The following is a 15,195-nucleotide window of genomic DNA, read 5'->3' as shown; positions in this document are numbered from 1 at the left end:
TTTTAGATAAGTAGCCCAATTTAAAGTATTGCAGGGTACTGCATCCAGAATTTAAGTTAAAACTTAAAAATAAATTATTGAATTGCATTGCTTATATGAAGGTACATCGAATTGTATCTGGTGGTTAGATTAAAAAAATGGGAGGGTGAGGATGAAACTTTGTTTCAAAACCGAGTATTTGCAGTCACCACGTATATAGGGATCTATCAATTTCGCCAATATTCATTATTGACTATTGATTTAAGGTTATTTTTTCCCTGGTTTGGTGGTAGAATCGATAAGTTGTTTTTAGAGTACCAATACTGGCAGAATTCATGTACCTTATCTCCCAGTATAAAAACAAATAAAGAATAATATCAATAAATAGGCTATTGGTATATGTAAAAACAAATTTTATTTTGTTAAATGTGTAATTACAAATTTATAAGTATAAAATACAAATTTCTTTTTCTTAAGTGTTACATGTATAAATATTAGTCTAATTTAGTTAAATATTTGAGGCTATAAAAATGTTGTTCAATAGTTCAATGGAATTATAAAAAAATATACATATTCCAATAAGTCATACAAACAAGAAGTAAAATTAAATATCGATAACATTTAATACATTTTTAATTTATTATTATTTTGTAATATAATAAAAATAATAAAAAGAGGTAGAACTATATATATTTAAAAAAATAACACTAATATATTTTATTCTCAGTCTGAGGTATATAATAGTAAAATAGTAAATGCAATTGTTAAAAAATATATTAATTACATACATACTGAAAAATTAATTCAATGAAAACATCAAACAAAAAAATATTTTGCTCAGAAGTATAAATAATTGATATACCTTTATGGTAAAATAAAAAACATAATACCTACCAAAATTATAAATGCATAGAAATAAAATCTAGAATTTACAATTCATTAAATTATTTATAAATGCAAAATATATCTTAAAACATATTTTCACAAATAATTGTTTGGGTTTAGTTATAAATTGTTATTTTAAATCATTCAATTATTTCATAACCATTTGAATTTGCCGAACCTTTTACATTAGCTATTAATAAAGGTCTACATTCTACCATTTCATGACCTCTTCTTTGGGTACCAAAACATTTACAACAGATTTGCTCCGTATGTTCAAGTAAGTTGTAGAGGAAACTGTTGAAAAATGCTTGCATAGGATTCAAAATAGCCTGAAAATTAAATTTATATTTAGTATAGACATTTATAATCTATAATTTTAGAATAGATATTCATATGAAAAGTATTAAAAGTTTTACAATTTTTATTTTATTTTTATAAAAACATGTACATAGATACCATTAGATACCAAAGTGTAAGCATCACTCCATTTGGTAGATTATCCCAAGATGTCCAAACTATTACTGCATTAATTAAATTGGGTGCCCAACACAAGTAAAATGCTAGATTAATTAATGCAAATCTCTGTTTAAATAAGTCCAACATTTTCCGTTCATTTGTTGAATATTGTGCCATGTATGAAGTTATTATGTGGTATATGTATCCAGTGGATAAAGAATAGAGCACTGGATTGACTACCATAACAACGATGACTGGCAAAAACGTAAAAAAATAATTTGGAAGGAACTTCATGACAATATTTTCTTTGAGGCTCAAATTGTGACAGCTAAAATATTTAAAGAAAATTAGAAGACATTTAGAATTATAGCAAGTTACTCAAACATTAAAACATTATAAAAAACATATCAGCACACCATTTATTTCTGACTAGTTCACGACAAATTGTGTTCAGCAAATCCAATTTTATATTGCTAATTAAGTAGTTGTCCTATTATCAAACTTAAAGCTAATAATATATATATAATACCATCTATATCTCTTAAAAGGTTTTTTTTTGATATTTTAATTTTAAAATGGTAATATTTTACAGTTATAAATCAATTTAAAATTAAAACATTTATAAATAATCCATAGGCTGGTGGTCATAGGTGCTCTAGATAAAATTCTTACTTTTAAGTTTAACTAATAGGTCAACTTACTCTATTATTAAAGCTAATAACACAAAATATATTCTGTTGAACACAAGTTTTACTGTATTGTTTATAACCCGGAGAAAGAAAACAAATAGTATGCCGACATCCTTTAAACAGTTTATACTTTGCATTTGGTCTATAAAGAGCAGAAAGTCCGATAAATGTAAATATGGCAGGAATTGACCAAGCAACAAGATGATATAATTTTCTACATGAATGTTTATCTTGATATGCTCTCCACATGTCAACAGCATATGACAAAGTCCAAAACCATGTTACAATGTAAAAGTACTGAATCCAAACCTTTTCATGAATGAGATAATAATATTAAACTTTTTACAAACATAGAAACTTTATCATTTAAAAGTTGAAAAATAAAAACTTACTGCTAAAAATATACAAGAAACTGTATATGGTTGTCCATCATACCATTGAAAATGATGCATTAGTTTTAAACAAGACCTTAAAAGTATACCTAAAATCAAAATTAAAAACCATATAGAGGTATTTTTTCCAATAAATAATTGTTTCCTATACTTTAAAATAGACTTAAAATAGATTGTTAAGTTTTGTTTATGAATAATAAATATGTACAGTATTTTATTTCATCCATGATATTCTAACTGAACAGCATCGATTAACAGTTATTCAGGACAGGTAGCTCAGAATATAACAGAGTGCTGTTGGTCTTAAAGGGCTATATTTTCCATCAAAATTTGAAAAAAAATATGAGTTAGTGTTCCAATTTGTAAAAACATTTAAAATTTTAAAATTAACTATAGGAAATTTGATTTTTATTCGTTTTCATAGACAGTAATTGAACATTGTGATTAAAATTCAAAAATATACTGGTTTCCAGTTCAGACTGCAATTGTGTAAATATGTAAATTCTATGTTTGTATAATGTAATAATTTAAAAATAATCAAATTCACTGATTGGCACAAATAGTGTTTAACTGTTAAAAGCGAACAATTTAATAATAATGGAAACAGAGCCCCAGATCCCTTAAATGTGTTCATAGCGTTCCAGTTCGAAAAATTTTCCATTCTCAAGCATTTAGGTAAATCAATACATTACAAATATCTTTTAATTTGTTTTTCAGATGATATGAATACAATAAATTTTCTAATAATAAAAGCAAAAAAATGTGTAGATTGAATTAAAATATAAGATGAATTTAACCAAAATAAAATATTTAAAGTTAAAAAGTTTACCCAATGATGCACAGACATCTGCTATTGCTAGCCACATTATAATATATTTTCCTCGCCGCATGATATTAGAATAAAATCTATTTGGAACTTTTATCTCAATTTTTGGTAATATCTAAAAAAATGTATTAATTATTAGGTATTACATGTATTTAGGTATTTCAATATATTTTTTCTACTTGAAAACTAGGTAGGTAATCAATCATTAAAAATAAATTAAACTTTATAGTAAACAAATTTAAACAATTATTACCTGGTAAGCTGCACCAGTTATACCTATTATTGAAGACAGTAAACACACCATATTAAAACGGTCTGTATTGAATTCATTCATGAGTTTATAAGACGGATGATAATCAAGAGCTCTCCGACAACAAAATGTTTGAATTGATGGGTCAGCCATATTCTATGCATGTAAAGAATTCAAATTTTAAATTTTTGATCAGACATAAATTATTTTTCAAGACAGGAATTGATTAGACATGCCTGTCATATTACATAACACATTAATATATATTTTATTGTACATCTTAACCAACATAATAATTTATTACAATAATCTTACCGTTAAGGTTAATTGAAGTTCTAATCAGAATAGCGATTAAGATTAAGTTTATGATTAATTTACATACGTTATAATTTACAATAAATTAATCAACATTAGTAATTTTAAATTTTAAACTAATTTTATACCGTAATAGTAGTCAGTTATAATCATAGACAGTTGTATTACATAATATTACAACTGTATTCTGTGGTTGTATTCGTATACTAGACACTAGTTACAAATGTTACAATAATAAAAATAAATGTTATTGTGCTTGTTATCAATTTTAAGCCGGCCACTGTCATACATAGACCTTATACAGAATATATAGAGTTATCATGTTGAAACTTCAAAACCACGATGATAGTGTTCGAAACACACGTGAATACGTGATAACCAATATTATAAATGAAGCAAAATCCGCAGTATTCCTGTAAGAAATAACTAAGCATTAAGTATTAATTCTTCAACTCCCCAGAGCAAAAGTTTTGTCCAAAAAATGTCTCGTTTAATTGTAAAAAATTTACCAAAATCTGTAAGTTGTGCGGAGAGCAAAGCTCTAGATCATCAAATTCAAATAATAATATAAGCATATTAATATTTTTTAATGTTTCTAGATAACAGATGACAAATTAAGAGAAATTTTCAGTGAAAAAGGAGTTATTACTGATGTCCAACTTAAATATACCAAAACTGGAAAATTTCGTCATTTTGCCTTTGTTGGTTTTCAAAACGAAGAAGAAGCAAAATCAGCTTTAGACTATTTTGACAATACCTTTCTCAATTCTTTACGTATAAAAGTTGAGAAATGTACCGAATTAGGTGAATATTTCAAATAAGTATTAATTATTATAGCTTAACCTTTCTCGTTTTATAATATCCATGTGTTTTTCTAATTGATCACTAGGGGATGATAACAAGCCCAGATCCTGGAGCAAATATGCACCTGATAGTACAGCCTATAAAAAAGAACATAGTGCTCCTAAAACGGAAGAAGTTAAAATCCAAGCCGAATCTAAGACAAAAAAAAAAAATAAACTCATATCTGAAGTAGAAGAAAAATTAAAACAGGTATACTAAATATCTTAAGTCATAACCTTTTGGTGATTTACATTTGCGATTTGAGGAAGTTCCACCCTGCGATAGGTTCTCAAGTTGCATCATTGAGTATTGTCAGTAGTTTATCCAGAGCTTAGTAACCTTAATCTGAATTGACGACATTACCCAATACTCAATATAAATATAAACCTGAAATCAAAATATTGTCTAAAACTAAAAACTAAAAATCCAGTATCAAAAATATGAATTACAGTTTTAAGAATTTGTGTAATTTTTATATCAATACAACTGAAGAATATGTTACTATTTCTAGTAGCCTTGAATAAATTCATTAATTATTGATGGTAAATATGTATTGTTATGTTCAAAAAGTAACAGAAATAGTATAAAAAAAAAATTTTCAATAGATTTTTAGATCAGATCAAAAACAGCAATACCAGTGCAAAGCAAATCCTTGAAAAAACACACATTAATGGACATTAAGTATACAGTAAAAAGTCATAGAAAATGATTCTAACTATTTTTTATTATTTGATCAATCCAAAATAAAACTTATTATTGAACACAAATAAAATTTAAATTAGTTTTGATAGTTGAATATTCTGATGGTTCATAATGTGCAGATTTTATATGTAAATATATACTTTTTTTTGCGTATTTTAGTAAAACTTAATATATGTTACAAAATTTTTCAAACGATTGTATACAAGTTACATATTTTAAAAACATTAAAATAATTAAAATAAATTTAATCCGGTATGTTTTACCATTAGTGTCAATTTAAAAAAATGTCTACCGTACATAAATGATAAATATGTGCTATAAAATCTATTTCTACAATGATGTTATAAAATGTTATCTTAAGTTTGTTATAATATTCAATTAATTAATACATTTTTAGCACTTAAGTGATCCTATGTTTACTGAATTCTTGGAAGCTCACGGACAAGAAAAAATTCTTAAAGATTTAAGCAATGAAGATAAAACTGAAGAATCACCCACTCAAAAAGAAATAGACGAAGAGCCTACAAACAAAATTGCAAATGCCAATATATCTGACTTTGAAGTGTGTTAAATTATTACTCATATGTATACATAATAATATTATTGAATATAACATAATATTTTTTAGTATTTGAAAATAAAAAGCGGTAAGAAATCTGAGGCAGAGATTTTGAAAAATCCAGAAACTAAAACAGAATATCATACAATTGTAATTCGTGGTTTACCATATAAAGTAAAAAAGGCCATGTTAAAAGAATTTTTCAAACCACTGAAACTAGATTCTATACGCTTACCACCAAAAATAAAAGGCGTAGCTTATATTGGTTTCAAAAATAAATGTGACGCTGAACAATGTCTTATTAAAAATAAGAGTTTCTTAAGTATGTTTAGATGTTGAACAACTGGTTAATTTTATATTTATACAATTGGATTATTTTAGATGGAAAACGAGTACTATTATACCCAATGAAAAATGAAGCTGATGATCCAGAAGAAAACAATAACCTTAATAAAAGAAATCCCGATTGGCAGAAACAAACTGATAGTTTAATACACGAAGAAAGCATTGCAGAATCTGGTCGTATATTTATTCGAAATTTACCATTCATTACTACAGAAGAAGAATTACAAACTATATTTGAAAAGTATGGTACGTTTAGTTTTTTTTAAATGTGGTAATTATCTTATTTTATTTGTATACACATGTTCAAACTGATATATTGTAATATTGTCTATAGGTCCTGTAACTGAAGTAATAATCCCCATTGATAAAATATCTCGCCAAGTCAAAGGTTATGGCTTGATTACATATCTTATGCCTGAACATGCTGTGAAAGCTTATACTGAATTGGATGGTACAATATTCCATGGGCGAATGATGCATTTGTTACCTGGAAAAGCCAAAGTAAATTTAGACGATGGTAATTATTTTATTTTTGTATGATTAACTATTAGTTTATAATTACCAAGGAATAATATTAACTATTTTTTTTATATTAAATAAATTTGTTAAATTTTAAATTTAGAAACAACTAACGAAGGTAGTTCATTCAAAAAGAAAAAAATGGCAAAATTAAAATCTGAAGCTGGATTATCACACAACTGGAACAGTCTATTTTTAGGCCAAAATGCTGTTGCCGACATTATTGCTAAGACTTATAACACAACTAAAGAGAATGTAAAATACTAAAGAAGAAACTATTATTTGTTAACACAAGTACCTACTAATCTAATCCTCTGTCATCAGGTGCTTACTGGTGATAATGCTGCTGTCAGATTAGCCCTTGGTGAATCACAAATTGTTTCAGATACAAAAATGTACCTAGAAAATCATGGTGTTAAACTAGATATATTCAATCAAGTAAGTCATCTTTAAATCAACCCATTTTAAAATGCATTAAATGAATTAATATATAATATACATATACATTATATACCTATATCCTGTGTTGGTACGTGAAGTTTTATTTGACAATTTCAGCTATAGAAACATACATACTAGGGATTTGGAAAATTTTGTTTCTTAGACCTATCCATGTTTATATATAGGCTTATTATTTTAGAAATTATTTTTTTTCAACAATTAGAAGTGATTATAAAATATTTTTTTTAACTATAGTTTTTACTTATTTCTATCATTATAATTTTTCAGTTTTTTGAATGACACATTGTTTATTTCTTATTCCATCACATAATATTTTTTGCTATATTTAAATATAAATTTAATTTTGAAAGAGTAATTAATAAGTTATAAGTATGTTAATTTAAGATTGCTAAAGTGGTGAATAAATATTCTGTTGGGTATCCTTATGCAACTTCACTTGACTCATCTTACATTTCAAATGATGTGTTTATAACTACTCAACTAATATAATATAAAACTTTAAAATTCAATTGATATATATTGTTTTATATCAATATGGAAGAAAGACTCATAAATATAATTAAATTAGAAGTATAAATATTGTAATTCAAGAATGTCAAAAGCTTAAAGAATGAAAACTTAAAATAGTAAACAATTCTTATTTTGTGATAACCAAACTGTGTAAAAAAACATTTTAATAATCTTTATAATGTTTGAAGTAATGAGTGCTTCAAATTTAAATAATTCAACAGTTTAATCTTTCTCCTTCTTTGTTTTCATGGAAAAAATAAACCATGAATTGAATTCTTTGTATTGTTAAATTTTGTAAATTAAAGTACATATACTTAAGAAATTAAGTAACTAAATAAATACTTATTATTAATTTAGGATTTTATTAGCGTGTAGCATTTATTGTTGAATTATGTAATTGTTAAAGTTGTAATTTTTTTTTTATAGACTGTAATAAATCGAAGCAAAAATGTTATATTGGTAAAAAATTTACCTGCCGATACTACTGAGCTGGAGGTAAAAGATATTTTCTCAAAGTACGGCTTAGTCAACAGAGTAGTATTACCCCCTAGTGGTGTCACTGGTAATTTAAGTTTAAATATTTATTGTTTGATCTAACTTTTAACAATGATATTATTTTAATATAGGATTAGTAGAATTTGTTCAAAACTCAGAAGCAAAAACAGCATTTCGTCAACTTGCTTATTCTAAATTTAAACATCTACCACTTTATTTAGAGTGGGCTCCAGATAAAGTTTTCACCGATGTTCCTCAGAACATTCATGGTAAAAAATAATTAAAAAATTACTTTTAAGAAGATAATGTTTGATTACTTTAATTTTAACTGTAGAAGAAATCATTTCAAATTCAACTAACAAAGAAACTGAAGATGATATAGATGAACCTGAATCAGATACCACATTGTTTATTAAAAACATAAATTTCAATACTACAGAAGAAAATATCTCAAAAGTATAAAATAATTTATTTATGAGTTTTTAGAAATAAAAACCCATCATGATCATTAAACTATTTTTTAGCACTTTGAATCTTGTGGAAAAATTGCAAATGTTACTGTTGCTCGAAAAAAAGACCCTAATCATCCAGGACAATTACTCTCAATGGGTTATGGATTTATTCAGTTTTTCAGACAGAAATCAGTTACAGAAGCATTGAAAACCAAACAATTGTCTATGTTGGATGATCATTCAATTGAACTTAAACGTTCAAATAGGACATTACAGTTAGTAGTTTAACAGTTATATTTGAAATATTTTAATAAATTTATTTATTTTTTACAGAAGTGCAGCAGTTGCAGAACGAAAACAAGGTAAATCATATGAAGAAAGCACCAAAATACTCGTACGTAATATACCATTCCAAGCTAGTATTCAAGAAGTTATTGAATTGTTTAAGTATGTTTCTTGTAACATAATTTTTAGATTAGGAATTATATTATTGTTAATATTTTAGAACTTTTGGAGAACTAAAAGGTTTGAGAATGCCTAAGAAAATGGTGGGAACTGGCACTCATAGAGGATTTGCATTTGTTGAATACAATTCAAAGACCGAAGCAAGAGCAGCCATGGATTCAATGTGCCAAAGCACTCATTTGTATGGTAGGCGATTGGTGCTTGAATGGGCACAAGCCGGTGAAAATCTTGATGAAATGCGTAAAAGAACTGCAGATCAATACCAGTTACCCGGAGGTTAGATTTTTGAGAAATAGTATTGAGTGATAAGAAAGTTTGAAAATGCCTTACAATGTCATAAGCAGTCAGGCAGAATTTATTGGCAGTCTAGTTTGTGTAATTAGTAATAGTAGTAATTACTTTACTTGTCCATTTATGTACAACATTGAACATATATACTAATAGTACAAAACATTTTCAAACTTTATAGTTTATAGATATACTTGTATGTTCATCAGTAACTTGGAATTGCATTGGTTACTGAGCTAATGTTTTGTTAGTAAATAAAAACATAGGAGTATAGGATATTCATATCACATACATGCCAAAATGGGTTTAAGTAGAAACCTTAGATCATATACCATGCTATGGATTGAGCCATGCTAATCTAACCGATGCTTAGATAATCTATATTAACAATTTGAACAACATGTAAGTGACAAGTGTGACTGTGATGCTTTAAATGCGCATGCACGAGGTGAACCATTGCATATATTTAGCTGTTGGGTTATATTTATGAAATATATCAATTCATACAAAAAAATATATGACATTTATATTCGAGTATATTGTGTATTTCTCTTTGCATATGCACACATCGGGCATCTTAGTCAGAGACTTGTTGCTAATATGTGCTTCAAGTTATCGGGACATTCATAGTTTATGATCTAAGGTAGAAACACTTGAAACCATTTTATATTTACGAGTTATGACACTAATGATCATTCACTAAAAACTAAAAAATATTAATTATTGACAACAAAATAAAAATTTTTTCAGGCACAAAAAAACACTGTAAGAGTGTTGCTGATATTCAAATAGACGAAGAAGAAAATAAGGAATAAAAGCCATAAAAAAATAATTTTGTTTACATTTAAGAGATAAATAAATTGATTTTACAATGACGAGTGTTATATTTTGTATCTATATTCTATGTACAGTTAGTAATGGTAGTATACACGATATGTAGTCAAAATAATGCTTAGACTTTCTACTATCAATATCTTTACTTGTGTGAAACTGAACATAGTTGGTGCATTTTTCCATTTAAGAGATAATGTTATTGATGATAATGATGTTAATGATGATAAAAATTTTTAAAGATTCCCTGAAGTTTTCAAAAACACAAAAAAAAACGAAAAAAAATTACGCTGAATCGATTTTGGTTTTTGACGTAATTCTACTATGAATAAGTACATGCAATTTTCACTGAATGTTTATATTAGAATTTTCGTTACACCATACAATTTTTATAAAACTGACTCATGTTTAGCTATTTATATGAAATTTTCGATTTTTATAAATTTTGTTTAAAATTTATCTCGGTGAAATTCTGGTTGCTTGGTCAAAAAACTTAAAAAAAATTAAGAGTTTTCTCATAAGTCGTTGTAAATCCACAATAATTTTGTATGAGCGTTTGAATTTAGAATTTTTACAAAATTCGTATAAATCACGAAAAATTGAAAAATTATTTTGGGATAGAAATTTTCTTTTAAAATGTAATACAAGATTTATTATAGGTTTGCCTACTTTTATCTAAACATTTTTTAATTCTAAAGCTTAAAAAAAAATAATGTTACTTTCTGGTAACCTTTTTTTTAAGCTAGTAAAACCTGGGAAATCCTCCATTAAAATGTTTAATATTATAGCTATGGACTGAAAAATAATTTGAAAATGTTCGAGATCCTTGATGAATTTTGTCAAAATTTTAACTTAAAATGCATATAATCAAAAATTGGGCTTATGTATCTTTATTATTTTTAAACTTCCATTTAAGAAACTTGCATTACATTTTCAAACTTTTTTGCTGAACGAAAAAGCATTTATCCAGAATAATCGGACAAATTAAAAAAATTAATAGTCTTAAAAGGATCAAAATACTTCGAAAATGTAAAATAAAATATGGAAAATGCAAGTATAAATATTCAGTGAAAATTTCAAGTGTCAACGATTAATTTTGACTTACAAACAATTTTTTAAAACTTTTTTTTGTTTTTCAAGACGATTTAAGAAATTACTGAGAACTTCCAATTTTGACTTGTTAAAAGTATTAGTTAGATTCACTTTCCTGTCAAAAAAGATGCTGATGACGTAAATCGGAGCATTTTCACTATCTCAAATGCTAATGTCAAACAGAAAAAAACTACCTGTCATTGTAAAATAGAAAAATTCATTCGCTACTTTCAGAATCTAAAAAAATTACTAAAAATAGTAGTATATATATAATAAGATATACGTTTTATATATAAGCTATATAGTTTGGCGGATCTGCAGCAACACACCTATTAGAGAAACCTATACTCAATGACGGTACCGCGTGTCCACGTATATCATTACTCATTAGTGTACCAACTCCATTACTCGATAGACCGTAAATGTCTGTTAACCTGTCATGTAGTGTATGTGGTGAATATTACATGTCATGTATCTACTTTTTACATAGACCTATAGTTAAACTAGTTTATAGGTCTATGCTTGCATAGCAGAGAGATTACTTTATGCTAGGATTCAGGTACTGTTTTTTAGTTTAAATGAATAATACTCATAAATCATAATATAGGTACTCATAAGTGTCGATAATGATTCCGAGAATTATTGCTTATTTCAACTTAATTATGTGGAAAATATAACCATGCAATTATTAATAATCAACCACTTCTCATTTTGGAGTTTTAAAATTATTGTGCCTATTATTATAGTTATTAATCCAAGCATCATACTCTTCTACTTTCAATAATAATTATAAATTGAAATTTCTAATATTACTTTGAAAGCCTAGTAGGTAATAGATTTTAAATAATGATTGTTTTTCTTTAAATGAATAATCTGGTGACTGGTACATGTATAAGATTATATTTGACATAACTATAAAAGTACCTATATAACATATCATAATAATAGGTACCTACCTGGGTATAGGTATCCAGTAGCGGATATAAATTTTTTTATGGTGTATGCTTTATTGATAGTTGGTACTAAATACTAATGCTCAAATGCTCAAAAGGTAGTTATCAAGAACAACTTAGAGGTAAAAACAAATTCAACTTATTTTTTGGTACGAATTTGGGTAGTACATATTAGTACGTTTAGTTCTACTTGATGAGTGATGACTGATATTGTATAGTAATCTAAAGTAAAAAAAAGTTCGATATATGGAACAGTGGGTGTTCCAGCTACCAAGTACCCTACTCCAAAAATCCATCAGTTTAGGACCCTATAATATAAGCTAGGTACGTGCGACGTGCCTACACTGCCTACGTCTATAATATTCTAAAAATAGTAAAACCCCAATATCTATAGTAAAATAGGTATTAAAAAAAACAAACACTTAAAATTCAATTTAGGTATACACATACACAATACACTTATATAATAATATATAAATATTTTGTATGCTACACATAGGTATAACATTCCTTACTCCTTAGGAACACAATTGATGTTAACCAAATAGAATGATCTATAACTTTTTTAACGCGTACCGATATCACTTATGTGTATTATGGTCTATGGATCGATCATAATTTACCTATCACTTATGACTAAAAACAAAAGAAACTATTCAAAATTTCAATACACTTTCGACATTATCCAATAATGTTTAAAAATAACAATTTAGGCACATAGCATATTTGACAATATATTTATAGTACCTATTTACACAAGACATAAAATATTGTTAAATCTCCGCTACACTATTCAGTGGCGTACACAAGGGGGGGGGTGCTCAAACCCCCCCTTTAGTATTTTTTTAGTTTACGTAATTACGTAAAAATGTATAATAAAAATGATGACAATTAAAAAAAAAAATTAATAGTACTAATAAAAATAAATACAAAATTAAATTAAGGGAATTTCAGTGTTACCGTCACAATCGAGTTTCGATTAAAAAATATACGGCGAGAAGACCGTCGTCACCGAAGTTATTATTTAATAATAATTATTATTAGATATGGGATATTCCAAATTATACTCCATTATATTATAACATTATATTTTAAACTGAAAAATAATTCTTTACACATTACACAGGACAGATTAAATGGATTGACCATGTTGTCGGCATACCGTGATATAAATTTAACTCCTGAAGAAGTCGATGAGTTGGGACAAAAACCCAGGAAAATAGACATTGTTTTATAATGAAAATAAATATTAGTTAAACAACATATTATTTTGATTTATCAATGTATAATATATATATATATGTATGTATATAATTTTTTATATGTAAGTCCCCCCCATTGAAAATAGCTGTGTACGCCACTGAAACTATTATAGCAGAAATATTAATTTCCCGTGCTACCAACACACAGTCTTCTGCGTACCAGAGCTTGAGAATCACTGCCTTAGATAGCTAAATCATAATATTATCTCTACATGTGATCTTAGCGTATAAAGGAGGGTTCACAAGTCACCGTGTCTTGTACATTGAATACATAGGTAACAAAATGGTGGTCACACGTTGCCTATAAAAGTTGAATACATTCAACTTTACGCGACACGGTAAATTGTAAACCCCCTTAAGAAGTTAAGACTCCCACCACCATCATGTATAACCGACTGGTACTTATTATGAAATGTAAACATAAACATTTGGATGCAATTAAAAGTTTCAAAATTGTCATACTATTATTACTTACTAGGTTTATTAAAATCATCCAATAATAAAAATAATGGTAAATTGGTAAATATTAAACTAAATTATCTAATAGGAATTCATATTGATAAATAATTGCCTATTAGTTGTTACTCCCTGCCATGTAAATTAATACAGATTACCTATACGCTAGTATGTAAAAAACGTATATCTATTTACTTTCGATATTTTTAAATTTCCGTGTAAAAGTAAAATATATGTGCATTATGATGAACTTTCGTCCTTCATGAACCTTCAACATTGTTTAACCTTGTATAACATTTCCAATCCAATCGTTTTCAATCCTTAATTATTAATAAAGAACATTTTATGAATTTGTTTATAACTATGTTCCTGATTCCTACTAAATAATGTATGAAGCTTCTTGATTTCGATGAATTTTATTAAACTTTAAAGCAACTGTAAGTATATGACTTACATACGGAACCTTGTATTATGTTTTCAAGATTACTTTTTATCGATGAACAAAAATTCTATAAACATAAACCAAAAAAAAACAAGTACATACCTTAAAATTCTAATTCTAATACTTCAAAAAATAAAATAATATTAAAATAAAAATATACATTTTTAAAATTATATTATTTCTAGAAAATACTATTATGAATATTCAAGTTTCTACGCTTATTATTCCTTTTTAAAATTAAACTAAAAGCAAAATTTATCAAAAAAATCATGTTCAAAATTGAACATATTGTCAGTTAGGAGTATCCCTCCAAAAATAATTTACCAAAAGGGTTTTGTGTACAAAAAAAATGCACTATAAGGTTTTAGTTTTGTAATGCAGCAGACTGTAAATAATGTGTATTTTTCCAGCCTCAAGGAAAAACATCGAACCATGGATATATTTTTGCTGGTCTCTGTTTAATACAATACAATTCGAAATGTTATGTATTTATAGCCTAAGAACATTTTTTTTTGTTTACACCAAAATGTTTTATGTTGCAAATGAATGGCCAATATGACGTAGACAAGTTGCTGTTACTGCAATCGTAATCTTAACTGTATTGCCTATAGGTATATCTTATAATATGCGGTACTGCCTTGCTATTTGCGAATCGTTGTGCACTTCTCAACGTGTGACCATTGCATGTGTTATTTTTACTTACAAACAACAAACACTCATTCAGACA

The 15,195-nt window shown here is 26.7% G+C and overlaps 2 protein-coding genes across 3 annotated transcripts; one reads left to right on the top strand and one right to left on the bottom strand.

Moving 5' to 3' along the window:
• Nucleotides 1-940: 940 nt before the first annotated feature.
• Nucleotides 941-3,974, bottom strand: LOC111031486 (G-protein coupled receptor 143-like). Of its 2 annotated transcripts, none has more exons than XM_022311446.1 (7): nt 3,793-3,974; nt 3,481-3,633; nt 3,231-3,342; nt 2,402-2,490; nt 2,140-2,318; nt 1,321-1,648; nt 941-1,193 (listed from the first exon to the last, which is right to left on the bottom strand). In XM_022311446.1, the coding sequence occupies exons 2-7, from the start codon at nt 3,628-3,630 to the stop codon at nt 1,005-1,007; spliced, it is 1,047 nt and encodes a 348-aa protein (XP_022167138.1). In that variant the 5' UTR covers nt 3,631-3,633; nt 3,793-3,974; the 3' UTR covers nt 941-1,004. The 2 variants fall into 2 exon arrangements, with proteins under 2 accessions (XP_022167138.1, XP_022167139.1); XM_022311447.1 differs by having other exon boundaries at nt 1,078-1,193; nt 1,331-1,648.
• Nucleotides 3,975-4,099: 125 nt separating this feature from the next.
• LOC111031484 (probable RNA-binding protein 19) lies at nt 4,100-10,307 on the top strand. Its single transcript, XM_022311445.1, has 16 exons — nt 4,100-4,309; nt 4,392-4,596; nt 4,682-4,845; nt 5,735-5,899; nt 5,966-6,218; nt 6,278-6,487; nt 6,576-6,758; nt 6,864-7,015; nt 7,085-7,198; nt 8,159-8,294; nt 8,359-8,496; nt 8,562-8,683; nt 8,752-8,954; nt 9,013-9,126; nt 9,185-9,420; nt 10,183-10,307. The coding sequence occupies exons 1-16, from the start codon at nt 4,274-4,276 to the stop codon at nt 10,245-10,247; spliced, it is 2,496 nt and encodes an 831-aa protein (XP_022167137.1). The 5' UTR covers nt 4,100-4,273; the 3' UTR covers nt 10,248-10,307.
• Nucleotides 10,308-15,195: the final 4,888 nt, after the last annotated feature.

The sequence above is a fragment of the Myzus persicae genome, unplaced genomic scaffold, assembly GCF_001856785.1.
Source record: "Myzus persicae strain clone G006 unplaced genomic scaffold, MPER_G0061.0, whole genome shotgun sequence".
NCBI lineage: Eukaryota > Metazoa > Arthropoda > Insecta > Hemiptera > Aphididae > Myzus > Myzus persicae.
This window is presented reverse-complemented; position numbering and strand designations above follow the sequence as displayed.

Coding starts and splice junctions, on each gene's coding strand:
- LOC111031484 (XM_022311445.1), top strand. CDS start 4,274: ATGTCTCGTTTAATTGTAAAAAATTTACCAAAATCT. Junction 6,488..6,575: donor AACTATATTTGAAAAGTATG/GTACGTTTAGTT, acceptor TATTGTCTATAG/GTCCTGTAACTGAAGTAATA. Junction 9,127..9,184: donor GAAGTTATTGAATTGTTTAA/GTATGTTTCTTG, acceptor TTAATATTTTAG/AACTTTTGGAGAACTAAAAG.
- LOC111031486 (XM_022311446.1), bottom strand. CDS start 3,630: ATGGCTGACCCATCAATTCAAACATTTTGTTGTCGGAGAGCTCTTGAT. Junction 2,491..3,230: donor AGATGTCTGTGCATCATTGG/GTAAACTTTTTA, acceptor TTTTGATTTTAG/GTATACTTTTAAGGTCTTGT. Junction 1,649..2,139: donor CTTTATAGACCAAATGCAAA/GTATAAACTGTT, acceptor TAAATATTTTAG/CTGTCACAATTTGAGCCTCA.